Source organism: Eurosta solidaginis, chromosome 4 (assembly GCF_040869045.1).
Source record: "Eurosta solidaginis isolate ZX-2024a chromosome 4, ASM4086904v1, whole genome shotgun sequence".
In the NCBI taxonomy this organism is placed as follows: domain Eukaryota; kingdom Metazoa; phylum Arthropoda; class Insecta; order Diptera; family Tephritidae; genus Eurosta; species Eurosta solidaginis.
Window position 1 is genome coordinate 164,417,149 of NC_090322.1, and position 25,483 is coordinate 164,442,631.

At 40.0% G+C, this 25,483-nt stretch overlaps 1 protein-coding gene across 2 annotated transcripts in view; it reads left to right on the forward strand.

Annotated features, from left to right (window-relative positions):
- Positions 1–25,483, forward strand: part of mal (maroon-like) — a 51,920-nt gene that overhangs the window by 22,238 nt on the left and 4,199 nt on the right. The window contains exon 1 of one of the 2 annotated variants that reach the window (XM_067783662.1): positions 23,765–24,013. The exons of the other annotated variant lie outside the window; for it this stretch is intronic. Within the exon in view, the coding sequence (XP_067639763.1) occupies positions 23,941–24,013 (73 nt within the window). The 5' untranslated portion in view covers positions 23,765–23,940. Of the gene's footprint in view, positions 1–23,764; positions 24,014–25,483 lie in introns of those variants that run through there. 2 annotated transcript variants of the gene reach the window in all.

Consider the following 25,483-nt stretch of genomic DNA (forward strand, 5'->3'; position numbering starts at 1 on the left):
AAGTATAAGTGTTATTGTGAAGTACTGGAATAAAGGCCATTTTTCAATTGGTCAATATTGGAGTTATTTATTCAACAATTTAGCGATACGAACTTAGCAGTGGGTTGCAAATAAAAGGATTTGCAGGAAATTCGTTCGTCCTCTTGCGAGGATTGTGCACGGACGTAAGTATGATGATGATTGTGACATCCGCCCCGCATCAAGGTGGACAAGGGTTAAGGGCCCCGACCTCTCGCCCTGAGCTAGCTAGCGACACGTTCCACAAAATATTCCCGGCATTTTGCCTAAAAGCGCGTGCACACTAAGCGTCGCGACACGTAGCGACATGTTCCACAAAATATTCGTGGCATTTTTGCCCAAACGTGCGGGCACACTAAGCGACGCGACACGTAGCGACACGTTCCACAAAATATTCGCGGCATTTTTGCCTAATTGGTTGTGTCGTGTCGTCCGACTGTCGCTATGTGTGCATGGTTCCATAAGAATACATGCAAACAATATTTTGTCGCTATGTGTTGCGTCGCTTAGTGTGCAGGCACTTTTAATAATTAAACCATGCGTTGAATGACATTTACGTTACGTTAAAAGAAACACAACGGAGACATATGCCTATTACAACTCATGTGTAAACAAATTACACGACCTCTGCTTCTCAAGTCTCCCAATGATCACGAGCGTTCCCGTGAGAATTGAACGTGGTACGGATCTGGAAAACTCACTGGATGATGACTAATGTGATCCATTGAAATCCGAAAACTGTAACTTAATTTAATAATGCATGCACCCAAGCGACGCGGCTCTAGATGTATATTCGGCTGTTTGATCAACATTGTCGGTTTTGGCCGTGAGGCGTAGCGCTGCTGATGCTAGATATGAGTTGGTCCAAAAAAACATAGTGTACCTATACCAAGTGTGTTCACTAAGCGATAAACGTCAAAACTACAAACAGCCTCGCTCACCTGATGGAAATCTCAGGTCTAGAGTCGCATTTTTAGTCTCAACGACAACATTTTTGACTACCAATCGTATGGACTTTTTCAATTTTTCAATCATTCGGAGCATTCGGTAATGGTATCCATTTTGAATTCGCTGTCATTCCGAATCCAGCGAGTGCCTGTCAGAATGCTTGACAGATAAGTCAACACACTTGTACTTGTACACTATGCAAAAAAATACATGCAAAGAATATTTTGCCCCGTAATCATGGTTCAACTATATACAGGTTGGCTCATATGTAAAGCAACAAAATATGTCTGTTCAAATTGTCAAAATCTGTGTATTGGTGTTGGTGCGAATGATATGGAATGGAAACATAAAACTTAGCAGTTTTTGTATGTGTAAGTAAAATGTTGCCAATATGTTGGTTTCATTTTGAGTTTGCCATCTCCTTTCGACAATCCCTTCGACCATGCAATGACATAAATAAAATCAGCTGATGAGATGAGCCAACCTGTACATAATTGAACCATGCCCGTTATGTTGTGTCGCTGAATGTGTCATAGTACAGGTTTACAAGTATGATATGTATGAGAAGGAAGCAATTCCTTTCTCTTTCTAACACATTGCAGTTTGACACTTCGGTCAGTATCAAACTATCGTGGAACTCAGTGGAACCTGCGTGAAACACGCGTTTGACATTGAACGAAGTGTCAAAATTACCGGGGTTGCTGTCGTTGGAAGCGACTCAGGGAAACAAAAAAAGGAGCGGAATATCAGATGTGGGTTGCTGTGATGGTAAATTTTTTTAACTAATTTAGTATGAAAATGTAGTGCACCTATAAGGGTCCTACAGAAAATTATACAAAAGTCTTGAATTGAGTATCTGAGGACTCGTAGTTATTCCAGTATTAAGAATACAAACACGGGTGCTTTGTTTTTCTACCCGTTAAAAAGTTGTCTGGAAAAAACAGTTTGAAACCGAGATCGACTGCAATAACCCGTCCAAAAATGTGGAAAGTGAAATGAAAACACTCGTTTTGGCCTGTTATCAATAGTCCAAAGGCGAAAAAGTATTCGAATTATTGGAAGCGAGGCAAAAACACGTCTATTGATACCTCCCCCGACCGTTTTGGTCAGGTTTTAGCAATCGTCCCCGGTAATAAAGTATCACAATTTGTTAACTAAAATTGTCCAACAATATGGATTTTAAAGAGAGATATAAATAAGTGCTCTTTTGAAAGTAAATAAAGATATTTCTCTGTGATTTTACAATTAAATTTTTACGCAGTTTTCGTTAGCACCTATTACACTTTTTCTGGACCTAAGAAGTACAACAGTGCCAAATAGCATCCACACAAAACACGAACAAGAACAAGCATTTTATCAGGTGAGCGTGGCTGTGTATGTGCGCGCCGCTACATATCCTCCTTGTAGACCTGTGCTATGCCATTTTCTTCATGTTGGAGTACTCTAACAATACTCCTTTGCAATGCGTTTGCGGGCCACCATCAACCGATCATTGCTCGTGATCACGACACGATGACGATCGAACAGAGTTGCCAAGAGTAAAATATTGCATACAAATAACTGATAATAAAATTTTACTATGGCAACTCAGATAAAATGCAACCGCTCACTGCTTTTATGTATACATACTATAGTAAAGAGAAATATTAGTTTCTTTATTCGCGCAAATGCTAAATAACATAAGAATATTCGTAGTATAAAATATAAAAGTTGTATTGTCCTTTATTTACTTTCATTTTAAATTAACTTCACTCCGATAATTCTTTCCGACACAATTCTTCTTTAGTACTTTGGCATATGATCCTGTGTGGGTGGTCCATGGAGTACTACAGTGAAAGTACTTTGGAAAGTACTCTCACGTATGTACTCTATGGAATACTCACAAACAAAGCGAGAGTGGGATCACCTACTCCTCTTCTAGGACATCGCAATGTTAATTGGAGCACATTTTTTGTATGAATACAGCTTAGTTTTGGAACACTCCTATACTCCTAAAGGAGTATTCCTTATACTATTTATGGAGTACTGAATACCGAAATCATCTCAAGTCACAAAAATTGTCTCTAAAGGAAAATCTCAAATTTAGAGACTTGAGATGAGACTGACTTACAGAATTCAGCCGTAAGTGTGATATCTTCTGCATAGACGTCAAAATTCCAAAGTGATTGGATCTCCTGATTTGTAATTGGCTATCGCTGTCTCATTCTGTATCTCATTCTATCACCCGATGAAGATAGCCGGCCCTATGCGCCGCCATATTGAACACGCTATCAATACGCTAAAAAGTAGCCATATTGAACATCCTCTCAGGCAGTTGACATATAAGATATTGTTACGAATATTAGCAAAACTAAGGGGTGCTGCTATCTCTAAGCCGATGCTAAACAGTGATATCATGCACATCCATAGATCAATCATTATGTATCTACATAAACGAAACAATAATTGCGTCTACACATATGTACCATGTACGTATACGAGCAGCAGAGAATAATGCACAAACATTGCCTTCTTAACGCTTCTTGACCACTCTAAAGCTTTTGATTCTGTAGACCACACTCTGCTCTGTAGGAAGCTGGTAAACTTATTTAACTTCTCTGGTCATCATAAGATCATATCTTGGCGATAGGACTCAAGCAGTATGTATAGATGGTGAAAAGTCTGACTTCCTTCATGTCTTAAGAGGCGTCCCTCAAGGCTCTATCCTGGGTCCTCTGTTATTTGTTCTGTATATCAATGACTTACCCGATGTCCTTAAGTATTGTAATGTTAATATCTACGCTGATGATGTGCAGTTGTTTACGTGTTGTCCTCGTGATCAAATTAGCTTGTGCATAAGTAACTTAAACCACGATTTGAATCAAATATTTTCATGAGGTAATATGAATGGCTTATGTATAAACCCGAATAAGTCAAAACGTATTGTTATTCATAGACGGTCTTTTCCCACTAATGATTTAGAGAATGTAGTGTTCGACAATTCCGTTATAGAATACGTAGATACGGCGAAAAACTTAGGTGTAATTTTTAACAAAACATTGACATGAAAACCATATTTTTAGAACGGTTGGAAAAGTGTATGGAATGCTTCGTACACTATGGTTAACACAGTATTTCACGCCTTTGCACATAAGACTACTTTTGGCTAAAGTAGTCTTATTACCTACGCTACTCCATGGTTGTGTGATTTACTCAAACTGTGACTATCTGCGCAAGAACAAACTACAAACAGTGAAAGTACTTTGGAAAGTACTCTCACGTATGTACTCTATGGAATGCTCACAAACAAAGCGAGAGTGGGATCACCTACTCCTCTCCTAGGACATCGCAATGTTAATTGGAGCACATTTTTTGTATGAATACAGCTTAGTTTTGGAACACTCCTATACTCCTAAAGGAGTATTCCTTATACTATTTATGGAGTACTGAATACCGAAATCATCTCAAGTCACAAAAATTGTCTCTAAAGGAAAATCTCAAATTTAGAGACTTGAGATGATTCTGACTTACAGAATTCAGCCGTAAGTGTGATATCTTCTGCATAGACGTCAAAATTCCAAAGTGATTGGATCTCCTGATTTGTAATTGGCTATCGCTGTCTCATTCTGTATCTCATTCCATCACCCGATGAAGATAGCCGGCCCTATGCGCCGCCATATTGAACACGCTATCAATACGCTAAAAAGTAGCCATATTGAACATCCTCTCAGGCAGTTGACATATAAGATATTGTTACGAATATTAGCAAAACTAAGGGGTGCTGCTATCTCTAAGCCGATGCTAAACAGTGATATCATGCACATCCATAGATCAATCATTATGTATCTACATAAACGAAACAATAATTGCGTCTACACATATGTACCATGTACGTATACGAGCAGCAGAGAATAATGCACAAACATTGCCTTCTTAACACTTCTTGACCACTCTAAAGCTTTTGATTCTGTAGACCACACTCTGCTCTGTAGGAAGCTGGTAAACTTATTTAACTTCTCTGGTCATCATAAGATCATATCTTGGCGATAGGACTCAAGCAGTATGTATAGATGGTGAAAAGTCTGACTTCCTTCATGTCTTAAGAGGCGTCCCTCAAGGCTCTATCCTGGGTCCTCTGTTATTTGTTCTGTATATCAATGACTTACCCGATGTCCTTAAGTATTGTAATGTTCATATCTACGCTGATGATGTGCAGTTGTTTACGTGTTGTCCTCGTGATCAAATTAGCTTGTGCATAAGTAACTTAAACCACGATTTGAATCAAATATTTTCATGAGGTAATATGAATGGCTTATGTATTAACCCGAATAAGTCAAAACGTATTGTTATTCATAGACGGTCTTTTCCCACTAATGATTTAGAGAATGTAGTGTTCGACAATTCCGTTATAGAATACGTAGATAGGGCGAAAAACTTTGGTGTAATTTTTAACAAAACATTGACATGTGTTACGGTCTGCTGCTGCGGTCTACGGCCATGATCCCCTTGGGAGCGTGTTCACGCGAACACACCTAGCGATGTGGTGAAAGTGGCGATAGAAAGAAAAATATCGAAAGGAAGGGAACAGACAGACCGGCCATGAGGAAGAAAAATTTTTCTCTGCTAGCATGAGTTTCCGCCCGATACACACCAGAAAAGTGATATTTGCTATATCTTTGCAGAAAAAGAAAAAAATTATTACCGAAGTTACAGAAAGATATCGGCAACGTTATCAATCAATCTGCAGGAAAATAAAAGTGATCAAAAAGGACAACATTTGGCAATAGTTTTATAATACATTTCTTTACTATCAACTATAAAAAGCAGAACTTCCATTTTATGTTCAATCAATCATATCTTACTAAGTATAAAATATACGAATTTTGCTGAACGCATTAAAAACAGCGAGGAGTCTCACTACAATTGAAAAATTTGTTCACACATTTGCAAGCGGTTATGTGTACATGAATGTGGATGCAGTAGAATTACAACCACCTGTGGCAAACTCTTTATATGCTCATGTGCCCGTTGAAACGGCAACAACAACAAACCGGGGAATTTTTTTTAAATTAATTGCAACTTTATAAAATCGATTTTGTATTGAATACGTAAAACGGTCTTTGGCAACATGAACGTATTGGCACAAATAACAAATGGTAAAATTCAACAACAACAGCAATGAATTGAATCGGCAGTATCAGCAGCATCAACAACAGCAAGTTCAACCGCAGCAGCAAAGGCCGCTACCTATAGGCCCAACGAAATAAGCCGGGCACACCCAGAGCCGGCCACCTCAACCAGAACAACTACCGCAATAACCACATAAAGGGGTGAGTCCGTTCCAAAGCCCCTTGAGTGGAGCTTACATACACTCCTAGGTACACGTACATAAGGGTAGGCACACGAAACATGATATACGACACAAACACTATTTACATCTAATCGCCACCCATTTACACGTATGATTAGCTACCTAAATTGGGTATAGTTATATGCATATATAGACATATACCCAATTAGAGTGCGCGTTGAGTGCAGCCACCTAGAAAATGTACCAAGGTGCGTAGTGAGTAGGGGTATATGTACATATAAGCATATGACCACTTAGGTTGCACATATGTATGCAACCCCCCTTATGAAATACTTGCCTAAGTTTAGTCAGCTGGAGAATGCCAGCCGTTGTATTACGTTTGAATTCCACCACTATTGTACCTTTGCGTTAAATACGCAAAACTAATGCTATGCTTTGTGGTAACCCTAAATAAAATTTCGCATATGTCCTGGCTATGCCAATTTCGTATAGAATTTTCTGACTAAGATTAGGTAAGGTTTGCATTAACGAAAGACAACCAAGAAGGCATACCCAATTTGGAAATTTCGGATTATTAAATTTAAAATCAAGATAAATACAATTAAAGATTTGATATCAGATGCATATGCATGATGATAAATACCTTGACTATGTATGTATATTTAGCCTTAAAGGACTAGACATGCCAATTTGTATGTTATATACACATACTTGAAATGTAAAAGTTAAATATAATATTTAAAAGGTGTCAGATTATTTTTATTTGTTCTTATTGAAAATTAGTGTATTCATACATACATATGTATATTGGAGTTTTCTGTATTTTTCAACTTCGCAAGTAAACATGTTTTAGATGATTAATTTAGGAAAGTCGGTCTGTATTTCCCCGATGGTATAGCGCGCCTAGTATTTATTTATTTTTTATATATTTTAAATTTTAAATAAAAGCCTAATTTACACCGTACACCTAAATAAAAATGTAAATCTTAAGTACAGACGTTGAAGTATTGCGTCAAACGCTAAACGTTTATTAGTCAATTCTAACCTGCATATGTTTCAGGGTATTTTGAAGAAAGTTCGTGGTTTAAAACGAGAGATTTGTAAGAACAAATAGGTCTGTCCTTACGTATATTTAAGCATATTCATTTAAAACAATGCTATTCGACATATGCCCACAACAAAGTGAGCAGGTATAAGGAAGCTTCCATGTATACCCCTGCCTACCCTCCAATTGGGATGGTCTACTTTTTTTTGAATTCAGTACCAAAGTAAATATGACCTGGATCTAAATCAAGTTTATATCAAAAGGAATGAATATATGTACATACTTTTTTTTCTTACTAATCACTCCTAGTGAACCTCCTTTTTGTACGGCATCATTTCGCTCACTTTAATGTACCTAGCTGTAAACTTATATAAATTAAATCATAATCCTAAGTAATAAGCCGTAATGAAGATGAATTATAAATAAATTTGTAATTGAAATGGGAATGCTGGCGCCGCCAATTATTTAGAAGGCATAAGGTAAGACAGGTAAGGGGCCACCGAAAGATTAGGTGCGTCGGTGGCCATGGTTATTTGAGGGTGGGATAAAGCACCGGGCGTCGCAACACCACCCGCGGCGCCCCCTATGTATATTCGGCCCTTTTCTTTTTATTTTTAATTTTTTCAGCTTTTTTGTTATTGTTTGGTTTTTCAGCGGTTTTTTTTGAATTTGATTTTCAGCGTTAGTGACCGGCCATGTCCGGTTCGGTAGTATTTTTTTGCGTCAGTTTTTTTTTGAATTTGAATTTAAAATTTTGGAATGTTAACGGTCTGTCCGTGACATCCGGTTCAGCCGGATGTTGTTTTATTTTGTATTGATAAGCGTTTTGAGTCGGTCTCTGCGCTTCTGCCAGGTTTTTTTGAATTTGACAGCTGCTCGTTTTGATAGGCATGATAGGAACATTTTTCTGTTTATGGCGCAGGAACAGTAAGGTTGGCAAGGACCCGCCCCAGCCGACAATGACTAGCCACTGTGCACCAACACATCATGCCGACCGCCTTCCTTACTGATTCCATCGTAGATGCGTTTCCATAACAGATGGCGCCCAACGTGGGGCCTGAGGCGCTGGCCGCGAGGGTCAGTCGGGTCAACCCGTGAAGTTGACCATCCCACCAGTCCGAGTGAGCAGCCACAGTAGCTGCCACCTCCGTTGCGGTGGGATGGTTGGACGGATCAGGTTGTCCGGGCTGGTCATCGGGGGCAGTGGCCAACGGTTCCACGTGACTGAACGTCAAGTTATCCGGTTTTTGTTTTCACCCGATGAGGCAGTGCTGCACGCACTTGATTTTTTTTGTAATTGGGAATTTTAGTCGCCGGAATGTTGTCCGTTAGTCGGCCCTGGTAACAATATGTCCGCTAACTTGGGTTTTTTTGTAAAGTAGTTCTTTTAGGTTCCTTTAGCCGAATTTGTGTTGTCCAGGGTGAATGTGTGTGTGCGTGTAGTGAGGACCCCAGCTCATCCCACGTCCCAGGTGGTAGCTTGGAATACCACCTGGACTGTGGAGGGTTGAGCTGGGATTCAGAGTGGCACTCCTTCCTGTCCCGCCAGACTGGGGGAGCGGTTCCGAAACCGCTCCTCCCATTGCGGCGGAGGCAGGAGGGGTGTCCAGTAAAAATGAACGGGAGGCCTCAACACCCCCAACCAGTCCCAGGGGCAAGCCCCTGGAGACTGCCCCTGCGTTGCGGCTGGGCGTGTTGAGACCAACCCGTGTGTGCCTGGAGTGACCCTAGTGGCCTCAAACCAGTCTCGGAGGGGGGCCTTAAGACCCCCTCGCACTGCGGTTGGGAGCACTAGGGCCAAGTATGAATGTGTTTGTAGTAAATTTTTTTTTTCTCGACCTGTAGCCCAGGTGCCTTCTGGGAATGGGATGTCAGCGTTCCCATTACAATTGCTACCAAGTTTTCTCAACTCCTCGCGTAATTTTTATATGCACATTTTTTTTCTCAAGGCATCGCCTAAAATATAAGGTAAAAGGGGGAATTCTGATTTTTTTTTGTTGACCCCTAACTGCGCTACGCGGCAAAAGTTTTTTCTAACTACTACGTAACGAGCTACATTTTTTTTATATAATTATTTTTGATTATGTCACGCGAGCAATCGTTCGGCCAACCGGGGCGAAATACTCCGTTCGGGAGTGCGGGAGGGTTCCGGGGAAACCAAAACCGGGGCGGTGCTAATAGGGGGGCTTTTTCGAAAGCAAGGCGTCCTTTGGTGGTGCATACCCCAGTAGGAGGATCCTACGGAAATCCCGCGGGGACTCATATAGGCTCGGGCCCGCACGACGACCGCGACAAACTGGACATACCTGTAAGCACCAGCAATTTAAATGCATCGCTGCTAAACACACACAACATCTCGGGGATAATGACCAATGTGTCGAACTATGCACCAGATGGAGCGGGTGCCTTACCACCAAATCAAGAGGTTGGAAATTTTGGGGACGCTACCAGCGATCAGGCGAACCTCCTAGGAATGCAGGACGAAGCCACTCGTGGAGGCTCGTGGGTGGACGTGCTACACCAACTGTTCCAGGCTTCGCAGGAGGAAATGCGGAGAGAGATGGGCTCAATTAGAGCCAACATGGCCCAGCTCAACGCCGCTCTCGAATCCACGCAGCAAGCACACCAGCAACACAGGAACGCAAGCAGGATGGACCGTAACCCATTGCCATCGGTAGTACCGCCAATGTACCCGACTCCAAGCAGCATAACAGTAAAACCGCAGGAGTGGAAAATCGCATTCGACGGCACTGGGAGTGTAAGCGATTTCCTCTTCAAATTAAACACCTTGTGTGAGCGCACACAATGCCCTGACGAACAAATAATGGCCAGTTTCCACCTATTCCTTTCGGGACGAGCCGAAGAATGGTACTGGCTGTTCACAAAACAAAACCCAAATGCGACATATGCCTTTTTGTGCTACTCCTTAAAAAGAGAGTTTGGCACCTTGAAAACGGACCACGAGATCATGATGGAGATCTCCATGCGCAAGCAAAAGGCAAGTGAGTGTTATGACGTGTTTCACGCGGACATAATCTCCTTGAACGCGCGCTTAAGGGAGCCGATGTCAGAGCTTCTACTGATTGACATAATAAAAAGGAACGTCAACAGTAGCCTTAAGCTAATGCTTTTTAATGCGGACGTAAGGAACCTCCATGATCTGCGCGATGTAGCACGCCGAGGTGAACAAGTGCTGAAAGAGAGCAAGCTGCTGGGAGCCAATTACCCAGGACGGCATGTAAGCGAGGCACGCGTGACAACCCCGGACATGACGATGGAAGGCGAGAACGGCGAGATAGATCCGCAGATAGAGGCGCTGGAATATAGACGCAGCAGAAGACCGGACTACTCAGGAATCCAGTGCTGGAATTGCCAGGGAATGGGGCACTCCTATATATATTGCGAGGAACCCATAAAAAGTCCTTTTTGTTTTAAATGTGGGTATAAGGGTGTATTCACTCCTAAATGCCCTAGGGACCATCGCAGGCAGGGAAACCAGTACCCGAGCGAGAAGATGGGGGAACCTCGTTCGGCTTCATAGCTCCCACATCAGCCAGTGCTCGAGGCGTCGCCCCGTGCGCTGAACCAGAGGGCGAATCTCTGCATGGAGGTGGTGAGCTTCCGAGGTGCAGTAGTACCCTGGCAGAAGAACCCTCGACTGTAATAATAACCTTCCCCGATAGTACTGACGATTCGAATAGTTCTGAATCCGAGAGTCGAACGTCCTCTTTCACGATGGGCGAGCAAATCAAAATTCTGCGACGCCAGCATAGGGATGTCGCGTGCCAAACGCAACTTTTCCCAACCCTAAAAGAAAGGGAGGATAGGTATGAACAAATGAGACATACCATTTTTGACCAATATCCGGTATCGGACAATATTTTGAAGTGTAGGAAGAGATACCACCGGAGAGTACAGGAGCGTAGACTGCTGCAAGCCACCACGTTAACGCTTACAGAGGACGAAAGGCCTTTAGTAAAGGCTAGAATTAAAAATAGTTTTCTTGTAGGGTTGTTAGACTCGGGAGCCAACGTCTCCATCTTAGGGAAAAATGGAGTAGAATTCCTAGAGGATAACGGCTTCGAATATCAGCCCCTACATGCGTTCGTATATACCGCGGGCGGCAACAAGCAAAAAATTTTAGGCTCAGTATCCCTACCGGTCACTTTTAAAAATATCACAAAGATTATTCGTTTTTACCTTGTTCCCTCGTTGCTCCAGGAAGCATACTTCGGGGTAGATTTTTGGAGAGCATTTGCGTTAGCTCCCGAAATATTCCCGAGCGTAGAGTGCTTAGAGACTAGGCTTGAAAAGGAAGAGGAACTTAACCTCCATGAATTGTCACCAGAAATGAAATCAGAATTGCGAAAAGTCATCGAGACGTTTCCTTCGTACGAGAAGTTAGGCCTAGGGCAAACTAAATTAGTGGAGCATCACATCGACACCGGTGATGCTGTGCCTATAAAAAGCAAGCATTTTCCTCTTTCGCCGCCGAGGCAAGCCGAAGCTTTTAGAGAACTAGACAGGTTACTACAGTTAGGGGTTATAGAAGAATCCAACTCCCCGTGGTGTAGTCCTGTAGTACTGGTCCGGAAACCAGGCAAAGTCAGGCTGTGTATAGATTCGAGAAAGGTCAACGCGGTGACTAAGAAGGATTCGTACCCCCTGCCTCATATCAACGGCTTATTGAGCAGACTGAAAGATACGCATTTTATTAGTGGCATTGATCTGAAAGACGCGTTCTTCCAGATCAAATTGACAGAGTCCTCGAAGGAAAAAACAGCATTCGCAGTTCCGGGGAGGCCTCTGTACCACTTCAAGGTGATGCCATTTGGTCTGTGCAATGGACCGCAGACTATGAGTAGGCTGATGGACAAGGCGATCCCTTCGCGTCTGCGAGAGAACGTCTTTGTCTACCTGGACGATCTGATGGTATGTAGCACTAATTTTGAGGATCATCTAAAATTGCTAGCGGAAGTGGCGAACTGTTTGAGAGATGCAGGTCTGACAATAAATGTGGAAAAAAGTAAATTTTGTCAGAAGGAAATACGCTACTTGATAGGCAGCGGGTGTCTGAAAGTGGATCCGGGAAAAGTAGAAGCAATACAAAACTTCCCGATCCCTAAATCCCCTCGGCAAGTGCGTAGGTTTGTGGGCATGGCGAATTGGTACCGAGCGTTTATTACCAATTTTGCTGACTTGGCAGGTCCCTTGACCGACTGTCTCCGCAAGTCAGCAGGCCCGTTCAAGCTTACCCCTGAAGCTATAGAGGCATTTGAAAAACTAAAAGTAGCCTTGAGTTCGGCGCCTGTCTTGGCCCAACCTGACTTTTCCAAAGAATTCGTAATACAATGCGACGCTTCCAAAATAGGTGTTGGCGGAGTGTTGTTCCAGGTCGATGATGACGGCGCTGAGCATCCAATCGCGTTCGTGTCGAAAAAGCTGAATAATGCTCAACGCAATTATACGGTAACCGAGCTGGAATGTCTAGCAGCCATAATTAGCGTGAAGCGTTTCCGCCCCTATGTCGAAGGAGTACCTTTCCGGATTGTTACGGACCACTCCAGTCTCAAGTGGTTGATGACACAAAAAGACTTGAGCGGGAGGTTGGCGAGATGGTCACTCTTACTGCAAAGATACGATTTTAGAATGGAACATCGTAAGGGCACCCTGAATGTAGTACCAGACGCGCTGTCGCGTTTTGATGTTGACGAGTTAACTTTCACTACCACGCCCGGAGAAATAGATTTAATCTCTCCCGAATTTTGCAGCAACGAATATTTAGACTTAATTCGGACCGTCACCGAAAACGAGGAATCACTTCCGGATTTACGAGTGGTAGACGGTGTAATTTTCAAAAGAGTTAAGTTTCGTAAGGGGATGGAAGGGGAAGAAGACTCGCTGTGGCGTTTATGGTTGCCAAAAGGGTTGACTAAGGAAGCAGTGAGATTAGCACATGACGCTAACCGGAGTTACCATGGCGGATGGCAGAAAACCTTAGAACGTGTTAGGCAGAAGTACTTCTGGCCGCAGCAGGCTAAGGACGTCAGGGACTACGTCCAGCGTTGTGACACCTGCAAAACGGTAAAACCCACCAATCAGCAGTCGAGACCACCTATAGGGAGTACCTTTGAATCCGAAAGGCCATTTCAGCGGTTATATTGCGACTTCCTAGGGCCGTATCCGAGATCTAAGCGGCGAAATCAATTTCTTTTTATAGTACTAGACCATTTTTCAAAATACGTTTGGCTAAAGCCCATGCAGAGAGCCACCACTGTAAACGTTATAAATTACTTCGCTTCAGAAATTTTTCCGGCTGTAGGGGTCCCTGAGTTTATTCACAGTGACAATGGTAAACAGTTTATCTCGAAGGAAATGAACCAATTTTTTGCAAACTACGGGGTGACGCACGTGAGGACGGGGCTATATTCTCCCCAAGCGAACGCATCCGAACGCGTCAACAGAGAAATTGTTTCTAAGATTAGGATTTTCCTGAAGGATAAACCTGACCACACTAATTGGGATAAGCATATACCCGAAATTTTATCAGTTTTGAGAAGTGATTTTCATACAGCGATTCAGTGTTCTCCGTACTTTGCATTATATGGCCAAAACATGGTCCAACATGCCTCAACGTACAACATTTTAGGGAAACTCGGCAGCCTTCGAGAAGACCAGGTTACGGTAGTAAGCCGAGCTGACAAGTTGACTAATATTCGTGAGCAGATCCGTAGAAATTTAGATCATGCCAAGGATAGGGGAGTAACCACCTATAACAAGCGCTCTAGACAAGTCAACTATAAGGAAGGTCAGGAAGTTTTCCGAAGAAATTTTGCCTTAAGTAACTTTAAACAAGGCATTAACGCCAAATTCCTACCCAAATACCTGAAGTGTCGCGTGCTTCGAAAAATAGGCAATGCATTGTATGATCTCGAGGACCTAAACGGGAAATTGATAGGTCGCTTCCATGCTTCGGATATTCGTCCGCAATGAACCAACAAGGGCGTTTCTTTTACCAATTTACAATTTGATTTTTTTTCTATACCCACCAATTGGACCTTTTTTGTCTGGGCGTTTTGGCGGTCGGGGACATCTCGCCCAGTATTCTCCCCGAGCAGTGACCTCATAGGTTGTTCACACGCGTACTCACCGAGGACCGTGAACACCCTGGCAGTCCACGCTTAGGTCGGACTAGCCTTTCGGAGTTTGGACGAGTTCTCCAGATCAAAATGTCTACACCTTTTTTTTGTCTTGCATTCCAATGGGAGCGATAACCTCTAGGAATCATCTTTTGGAGTTTTGACGAGTTCTCCATAACAAATGTCTAATTGCCGCAAAGCCCGTATAACTAGGAAAGAAATTACTCCCAACTTGACTTAATTTTTTTTTGATAGACCTATGTTGCCCGGCTAGCTTCGTAGTAGGACTTTGAGACTCTTATCTCAGGGGTGAGTCGTGCCCCACGTTGCTTGTCGTCGGAGATCCCTGGCAGTAGCTTCCCACAGAGGATCCGGGTTCCTGTTCGCTTCATCGTCGGGCCTTCTAAGCGAAGCAGGTTTGTTACGGTCTGCTGCTGCGGTCTACGGCCATGATCCCCTTGGGAGCGTGTTCACGCGAACACACCTAGCGATGTGGTGAAAGTGGCGATAGAAAGAAAAATATCGAAAGGAAGGGAACAGACAGACCGGCCATGAGGAAGAAAAATTTTTCTCTGCTAGCATGAGTTTCCGCCCGATACACACCAGAAAAGTGATATTTGCTATATCTTTGCAGAAAAAGAAAAAAATTATTACCGAAGTTACAGAAAGATATCGGCAACGTTATCAATCAATCTGCAGGAAAATAAAAGTGATCAAAAAGGACAACATTTGGCAATAGTTTTATAATACATTTCTTTACTATCAACTATAAAAAGCAGAACTTCCATTTTATGTTCAATCAATCATATCATACTAAGTATAAAATATACGAATTTTGCTGAACGCATTAAAAACAGCGAGGAGTCTCACTACAATTGAAAAATTTGTTCACACATTTGCAAGCGGTTATGTGTACATGAATGTGGATGCAGTAGAATTACAACCACCTGTGGCAAACTCTTTATATGCTCATGTGCCCGTTGAAACGGCAACAACAACAAACCGGGGAATTTTTTTTAAATTAATTGCAACTTTATAAAATCGATTTTGTATTGAATACGTAAAACGGTCTTTGGCAACATGAACGTATTGGCACAAATAACAAATGGTAAAATTCAACAACAACAGCAATGAATTGAATCGGCAGTATCAGCAGCATCAACAACAGCAAGTTCAACCGCAGCAGCAAAGGCCGCTACCTATAGGCCCAACGAAATAAGCCGGGCACACCCAGAGCCGGCCACCTCAACCAGAACAACTACCGCAATAACCACATAAAGGGGTGAGTCCGTTCCAAAGCCCCTTGAGTGGAGCTTACATACACTCCTAGGTACACGTACATAAGGGTAGGCACACGAAACATGATATACGACACAAACACTATTTACATCTAATCGCCACCCATTTACACGTATGATTAGCTACCTAAATTGGGTATAGTTATATGCATATATAGACATATACCCAATTAGAGTGCGCGTTGAGTGCAGCCACCTAGAAAATGTACCAAGGTGCGTAGTGAGTAGGGGTATATGTACATATAAGCATATGACCACTTAGGTTGCACATATGTATGCAACCCCCCTTATGAAATACTTGCCTAAGTTTAGTCAGCTGGAGAATGCCAGCCGTTGTATTACGTTTGAATTCCACCACTATTGTACCTTTGCGTTAAATACGCAAAACTAATGCTATGCTTTGTGGTAACCCTAAATAAAATTTCGCATATGTCCTGGCTATGCCAATTTCGTATAGAATTTTCTGACTAAGATTAGGTAAGGTTTGCATTAACGAAAGACAACCAAGAAGGCATACCCAATTTGGAAATTTCGGATTATTAAATTTAAAATCAAGATAAATACAATTAAAGATTTGATATCAGATGCATATGCATGATGATAAATACCTTGACTATGTATGTATATTTAGCCTTAAAGGACTAGACATGCCAATTTGTATGTTATATACACATACTTGAAATGTAAAAGTTAAATATAATATTTAAAAGGTGTCAGATTATTTTTATTTGTTCTTATTGAAAATTAGTGTATTCATACATACATATGTATATTGGAGTTTTCTGTATTTTTCAACTTCGCAAGTAAACATGTTTTAGATGATTAATTTAGGAAAGTCGGTCTGTATTTCCCCGATGGTATAGCGCGCCTAGTATTTATTTATTTTTTATATATTTTAAATTTTAAATAAAAGCCTAATTTACACCGTACACCTAAATAAAAATGTAAATCTTAAGTACAGACGTTGAAGTATTGCGTCAAACGCTAAACGTTTATTGGTCAATTCTAACCTGCATATGTTTCAGGGTATTTTGAAGAAAGTTCGTGGTTTAAAACGAGAGATTTGTAAGAACAAATAGGTCTGTCCTTACGTATATTTAAGCATATTCATTTAAAACAATGCTATTCGACATATGCCCACAACAAAGTGAGCAGGTATAAGGAAGCTTCCATGTATACCCCTGCCTACCCTCCAATTGGGATGGTCTACTTTTTTTTGAATTCAGTACCAAAGTAAATATGACCTGGATCTAAATCAAGTTTATATCAAAAGGAATGAATATATGTACATACTTTTTTTTCTTACTAATCACTCCTAGTGAACCTCCTTTTTGTACGGCATCATTTCGCTCACTTTAATGTACCTAGCTGTAAACTTATATAAATTAAATCATAATCCTAAGTAATAAGCCGTAATGAAGATGAATTATAAATAAATTTGTAATTGAAATGGGAATGCTGGCGCCGCCAATTATTTAGAAGGCATAAGGTAAGACAGGTAAGGGGCCACCGAAAGATTAGGTGCGTCGGTGGCCATGGTTATTTGAGGGTGGGATAAAGCACCGGGCGTCGCAACACCACCCGCGGCGCCCCCTATGTATATTCGGCCCTTTTCTTTTTATTTTTAATTTTTTCAGCTTTTTTGTTATTGTTTGGTTTTTCAGCGGTTTTTTTTGAATTTGATTTTCAGCGTTAGTGACCGGCCATGTCCGGTTCGGTAGTATTTTTTTGCGTCAGTTTTTTTTTGAATTTGAATTTAAAATTTTGGAATGTTAACGGTCTGTCCGTGACATCCGGTTCAGCCGGATGTTGTTTTATTTTGTATTGATAAGCGTTTTGAGTCGGTCTCTGCGCTTCTGCCAGGTTTTTTTGAATTTGACAGCTGCTCGTTTTGATAGGCATGATAGGAACATTTTTCTGTTTGTGGCGCAGGAACAGTAAGGTTGGCAAGGACCCGCCCCAGCCGACAATGACTAGCCACTGTGCACCAACACATCATGCCGACCGCCTTCCTTACTGATTCCATCGTAGATGCGTTTCCATAACACATGAAAAGACCATATTTTTAGAACGGTTGGAAAAGTGTATGGAATGCTTCGTACACTATGGTTAACACAGTATTTCACGCCTTTGCACATAAGACTACTTCTGGCTAAAGCGTACTTAATACCTACGCTACTCCATGGTTGTGTGATTTACTCAAACTGTGACTATCTGTGCAAGAACAAACTAAATGTTGTTTACAACAATATTGCTAGATATGTTTATGGGTTGAAAAGACTTGACCACGTATCACAACATGCTGAAAGGTTGCTAAAAATTTCTTTCGAAAATCTTTTAAAAGTCAAAACACTGTCCTTCCTCCATAAATTGATACACACGAAGGAACCTGACTATCTATATCGTAAGCTTATTTTTCTGCAATCATCAAGATCGGTGCTTCTTCTTAAGCACATTAGATACCACACGCTAACCTCTGAGCGCCAATTCTTTGTTACTGCAATACGTCTTTGGAACTCCCTACCTACAAGTCTTCGACTCTTAAGTAATGCTCTGCATTCAAAAAAGAGCTAACATCATTTTTAACGACTCTTAAACTGGATCTCAAATTGTTGTTGTTAAAATGTTCATTTCTAATTCCTTTTCCTTTCTCTGTGTCTTCTTCCTTTATTTGTTAAATACTATTCGATCTATAACCAGCCAAAGGTTATCATCACTACTGCTGTCTTTTAATATTTATTAATTACTTTTCTTTAGTTTTAAGATTTACATTTACATACATAAATATTTCACTATTATCCGCTATATTTAATTTAATTTGATTAATCTAATTTATTATTATTATAAATCATTCAAGGTTCGAATCGAGCTCAAGGCCAGAACAATAATTTTTTTCTAATTATTGTTATTTTTTAATTTTTCTAAATTTGAAAAATTGTATTTTGTTTTTGGAATAGTAAGTAGAAAATTTTTCAGACAACCTGCCATAGCTGCGCAGATAGATCCATTTCGAAGGGTGCTAAGCCTTCATCATCAGTACGCTTTAGGCATGCTGCGCTAACCTTTTAGCTATACAGCGGTGGTTTGTTTGACTGGCAAATTTGCTACTTCTATTCCTTTTTGCCAACTATATTTATTCAGTGTTGCGCCATCTGGTGCAAATCACTGATAATGCTGGATTTTTGTTTATTGTCAATTACTTTGTTTGACATTCCCAAGTGCTCATGGTTTATTAACAATTGTTTTTATTTTTATCGGCCTATTGATAAATCATTCAAGGTTCGAATCGAGCTCAAGGCCAGAACAATAATTTTTTTCTAATTATTGTTATTTTTTAATTTTTCTAAATTTGAAAAATTGTATTTTGTTTTTGGAATAGTAAGTAGAAAATTTTTCAGACAACCTGCCATAGCTGCGCAGATAGATCCATTTCGAAGGGTGCTAAGCCTTCATCATCAGTACGCTTTAGGCATGCTGCGCTAACCATTTAGCTATACAGCGGTGGTTTGTTTGACTGGCAAATTTGCTACTTCTATTCCTTTTTACCAACTATATTTATTCAGTGTTGCGCCATCTGGTGCAAATCACTGATAATGCTGGATTTTTGTTTATTGTCAATTACTTTGTTTGACATTCCCAAGTGCTCATGGTTTATTAACAATTGTTTTTATTTTTATCGGCCTATTGATAAATCATTCAAGGTTCGAATCGAGCTCATGGCCAGAACAATAATTTTTTTCTAATTATTGTTATTTTTTAATTTTTCTAAATTTGAAAAATTGTATTTTGTTTTTGGAATAGTAAGTAGAAAATTTTTCAGACAACCTGCCATAGCTGCGCAGATAGATCCATTTCGAAGGGTGCTAAGCCTTCATCATCAGTACGCTTTAGGCATGCTGCGCTAACCATTTAGCTATACAGCGGTGGTTTGTTTGACTGGCAAATTTGCTACTTCTATTCCTTTTTACCAACTATATTTATTCAGTGTTGCGCCATCTGGTGCAAATCACTGATAATGCTGGATTTTTGTTTATTGTCAATTACTTTGTTTGACATTCCCAAGTGCTCATGGTTTATTAACAATTGTTTTTATTTTTATCGGCCTATTGATAAATCATTCAAGGTTCGAATCGAGCTCAAGGCCAGAACAATAATTTTTTTCTAATTATTGTTATTTTTTAATTTTTCTAAATTTGAAAAATTGTATTTTGTTTTTGGAATAGTAAGTAGAAAATTTTTCAGACAACCTGCCATAGCTGCGCAGATAGATCCATTTCGAAGGGGGAATAGTAAGTAGAAAATTTTTCAGACAACCTGCCATAGCTGCGCAGATAGATCCATTTCGAAGGGGTTCTTCGAAGGGGTTCTTCGAAATGGATCTATCTGCGCAGCTATGGCAGGTTGTCTGAAAAATTTTCTACTTACTATTCCAAAAACAAAATACAATTTTTCAAATTTAGAAAAATTAAAAAATAACAATAATTAGAAAAAAATTATTGTTCTGGCCTTGAGCTCGATTCGAACCTTGAATGATTTATCAATAGGCCGATAAAAATTAAAACAATTGTTAATAAACCATGAGCACTTGGGAATGTCAAACAAAGTAATTGACAATAAACAAAAATCCAGCATTATCAGTGATTTGCACCAGATGGCGCAACACTGAATAAATATAGTTGGTAAAAAGGAATAGAAGTAGCAAATTTGCCAGTCAAACAAACCACCGCTGTATAGCTAAATGGTTAGCGCAGCATGCCTAAAGCGTACTGATGATGAAGGCTTAGCACCCTTCGAAATGGATCTATCTGCGCAGCTATGGCAGGTTGTCTGAAAAATTTTCTACTTACTATTCCAAAAACAAAATACAATTTTTCAAATTTAGAAAAATTAAAAAATAACAATAATTAGAAAAAAATTATTGTTCTGGCCTTGAGCTCGATTCGAACCTTGAATGATTTATCAATAGGCCGATAAAAATAAAAACAATTGTTAATAAACCATGAGCACTTGGGAAAGTCAAACAAAGTAATTGACAATAAACAAAAATCCAGCATTATCAGTGATTTGCACCAGATGGCGCAACACTGAATAAATATAGTTGGTAAAAAGGAATAGAAGTAGCAAATTTGCCAGTCAAACAAACCACCGCTGTATAGCTAAATGGTTAGCGCAGCATGCCTAAAGCGTACTGATGATGAAGGCTTAGCACCCTTCGAAATGGATCTATCTGCGCAGCTATGGCAGGTTGTCTGAAAAATTTTCTACTTACTATTCCAAAAACAAAATACAATTTTTCAAATTTAGAAAAATTAAAAAATAACAATAATTAGAAAAAAATTATTGTTCTGGCCTTGAGCTCGATTCGAACCTTGAATGATTTATCAATAGGCCGATAAAAATAAAAACAATTATTATTATAAATGTTCAATTTTTATAGCTCATGCTATTCATGACTAGCACTGTTAAATAATTTGTCAAAATTGTTGTGCTAGGAACATACATACATACATACAAACACATGCATATATCTGAGATACTCCTGAAAGTATGCAATGAGAGAAGCTATAAAATCGTGCAATTGTAGTTACAGCTGAGAAGTTTGAGAGCTGATGGCAACTAGTAGATTCTGGAAGCGCCTAGCAGATGCGAACGTTGAAATCAGAGAGTATAAAAGGCAGCAAATGTAGAATCGCTGGAATTCAGTTTGATTTGAGCTATCAAGCAGTTTCGATTAAGACGCTATCTAGCGAGCCATAACAGTATTATTTTGAAAGTCAGTTTCATTTAAGCTAACAGTTTGGTTATTAAGCCAGCTAGTTGCAAAGTATAAGTGTTATTGTGAAGTACTTTAATAAAGGCCATTTTGCCATTATTCAATATTGGAGTTATTTATTCAACAGTTTAGTGATTCGAACTTAGCAGAAGGGCAAATAAGAGGATTTGCAAGTAAATTCGTTACAATATCACACAATGCTCTCAATTGTCCGAATCATGGCGGAACGATACAAGGTGGCAGCATGGTGACATACCTACAACCATAAATAAAAATTCAACGTACTTTGTTTTCGTAAATTCGATGGAAAAATGTCAAAATCGTACTGCACCGGAAATTGATGTATCAAATCAAATAAAAAAAGTTTATAATCAGCTGTCCCATGCTGCTACCTTGTATCGTTCCGACATGGTCGGAATTAAGGACCAATTAATGGTGACTAATAACCATAAAACCATAACCAGATAAAACAGCTGATCGAACCTACTTTATGGAAATCAATGTAATCGATTAATGGTGACTTACCATAACGCTCACGCCAGAACCATAACATAGCCATCCATTTGATTTTTGGTTTCTCGCCATATCCATAACATAAAAATTTCTGAGTTGGTGAATGTATCGATGTTGCTCCTCAAAATTTGCATCCCTATATACACTGCTCAAAAGAATTTTAACAAAAAATAAACCTCCATTGCATGAGGTGGATCTAGGGATGCAAATTTTGAGGAGCAACATCGATACATCGATGTTTCGATGTATCGACATAATAAACATCGATGATAAGAAACATCGGAGGAAAAACATCGATACATCGATGTTCTCCGGTGTTTTTTCAGTTGAATTAAATTTTGGAAAAACTACGCGGCTCTAGTTGGTGGGGTGATATTTATAGACGACTGGTTTGTGACATTAGCTCACACACCCCGAAATCGAGAAATTTTTAAGAAAATTCGACCAGAAATTTATTTTAAAGGCCCCTTAACAATCTGCAGAGGTTTTATTATATATGCATGCAGTTAATATAAAAACTATTACGCTGTTATCAAAGGTAATCAAAGGCGATGTAAAAATTAAGTATTCTCCACATAAAAACATTATTCCAAAAACCCCGGATACTACTTCACGATCTACAAATTTACCTCACACCTTTGCATTGGCAATACTGCACTTTCCTTTAAGATGTTCACCAATTTATTTAGTATAAAATATTCACTAGAAGTCACATCATAATTTAAATCAGTTATTATTAATAACTTACCCTTTTTACATCAGTTTGCAGCAACTTAACAAAAGAAAAATAGGCGTCAATAAATGCAACTACAGAGATGTGGACGTTCGAAACCATTGTACAGGTTTACAAGTATGATATGTATGAGAGGGAAACAATTTCTTTCCCTTTCTAACACACGGCAGTTTGACACTTTGGTCAGTGTCAAACTAGCGTGGAACCCAGTGGAACCTGCGTGGAACATGAGTTTTGACACTGAACGAAGTGTCAAAATTACCGGGGTTGCTTCGTCGAAAGCGACACAGGGAAGCAAAAAAGGGATCGGAATATCAGATATGGGTTGCTGTGATGGTAAATTTCTTTTAACGAATTTAGTAGGAAATTTTAAGTGCACCCATGTGGGTCCTTCAGAAAATTATAAAAAAGTCTTCAATTGGGGTATCTGAGGACGCGTAGTTATTTCAGTATTAAGAATACAAACACGGGAGTTAAGTTTTTCTACCCGTTCAAAAGTTCTGCGCGAAAAACAGTTTGAAACCGAGGTCGACTGCAATAACCCGTCCAAAAAAGCGGAAAGAAAAATTAATAAACGCGTTTTGTCCTGTTGTCAATAGTCCGAAGAGAAAAAGTATTCGAATTATTGGAAGCGAGTCAAAAAGGCGTATATTAATACCTCCCCCGACGGTTTTGGTCGTGTTTTAGCAATCGTCCCCGTAAAAAAGTATCACAATTTGTTAATTAAAATTGTCCAAAATATATGGTTATTAAAGAGAGATGTAATTAAGTGCTCGTTTGAAAGTAAATAAGTATATTTCTTTGTAATATAAGAAAAAAAAATTTTAAGCAGTTTTCGATAGCAGCTACTAAACTTTGTTTGGTCCTAAGAAGTACAACAGTGCCAAATAGCATCCACAAAAAGAACGAACAAGAACAAGCATTTTATCAGGTGAGCGTGGCTGTGTATGTGCGTGCTGCTACATATCCTACTTGTAGACCTGTACAATGTTCGAAACATCGTCAAAGTTGACATCGATGTATCGGCAATTTTTCGATATTGAGTAATTTTGAAACATCGATGTTGAACATCGGATTTTCATCCGATACTATCGATGTTTTAAAAACATCGATGTATCGTTTGCATCCCTAGGTGAATCCTTAGCACAAAGGCTCTCCAAAAATAGCCGAAGTTTTAGCAAAAATGGGCGAGTTTCAGGATGTCTTTTTACCAGATGAGGCGAAGGCGATCAGAAATGAGTTTCTTCGTATCAAGGGTAAGTACCATCTAGATAAAGGAGTCGACGTGGTTGTTTTTTATGTACATATGTTAGTGTACGTTTGCACTACATGTCCGATGAGTGATAGACCGAGCAGCTCTTCCTATTTGTAAAGTGCTACTTTACATTTTTTCTTACATATTTGCCTTATTTCTTATCAGCAAATTGCTCAAACGTTTTAAGTAGATTGAGGACTACATGGTTAGATTGCCCTTGGCAATTCCTGTGTCTTCAGCAGCCAAGACTCTGTCGATCCCAATTTCCTCATGGAACTAATGGATCGGGGTGGGACAGCCTATAAGTTTTAATGTGGTCATTGTACTTCGGCTTTCGTCGCGTATAGACGTGTTTCGTTTGCTCCGTGGTTTTCTTTAAAATTTTTTCTTAAATGGATGACTTTTGTGCTATGTGCAATAAAGCCTTTGCGAGAAATGACGCACTTGTTGTGCCATGTTCGGGTTTTTGCCAAAAAAGATTTCATAGAAACTGTTGTGATGGCCAGATTTCAGAATATGATGTGAAATTATTTAAGCTTAATCGTAACATCGTATACTTATGTCAAGGGTGTGTTAACTTGCCTGAGCGATTTATATCTTCTTAAGACTCTATTGTTGCTTCGCAGAGGCTTGGCATAGATTTTTTAAAAGATCTGTTCAGCTCTAAATTCGAGGATTTGATGAAGGAAGTTGAGGGGCTGAAATCGCTCATCAAATTAGATAAGCAACCTCAAAACTTTAACAGTGATAACATTAACATTGCCAATGGCCTACAATTCTTACATAGTGCCGTCAGTCCATCTTGTGCCGTTCCCAGGATGGTCGGGCTAGTACCTTAATGGTGCTGTGGTACCGGATCTGTATCCGACAAAGGACCATCACATCGATAACACTCCCCAAAGCCTTCGGGGAGCAACATTATCGCTACAACAACAACAACAACAGTCCATCTTCTGTTAGTGTGCGGGAGGATACAAACAACAATAACCATGGGTCTGCTGCAGCTGCGCTTTCGTCTTTGCCGTTGTCTTTTACATCTTCTGTTTACCCTATACCTACGATGTTATCACCTGTTTTTTGCAATGTCAACGGCACTTCGCCATTTGTACAGTCAAATGTTGTGAGTGGGCAAAATACATGTTCTTTAACAGATGTTACTAAGGGTGATGCAATGTCTGTTAATAATGCTATCGTGAGCAACGTACCTACTGCCGATGGGACTGTTATTGCTTCGACTGAACATTGTCTACATAGCGGACCCAAAGGTTCAACATTAAAGAGCACAGCGAAATGCTGAACAGACAGTTTTTGCTTGGTTGTCAAAGAGAAGGACACCCTAGCAAACAACTGTTTGACTTAATCCCGCCTCCATGAAAGTTAAGGGAAGATCTCCATAAGCACTATAGTGAAATCCGGCACCAGCCAACGCAGCCGTTTGACCCAGACGAGCATGAGAAGGCCCTAAGCCAAA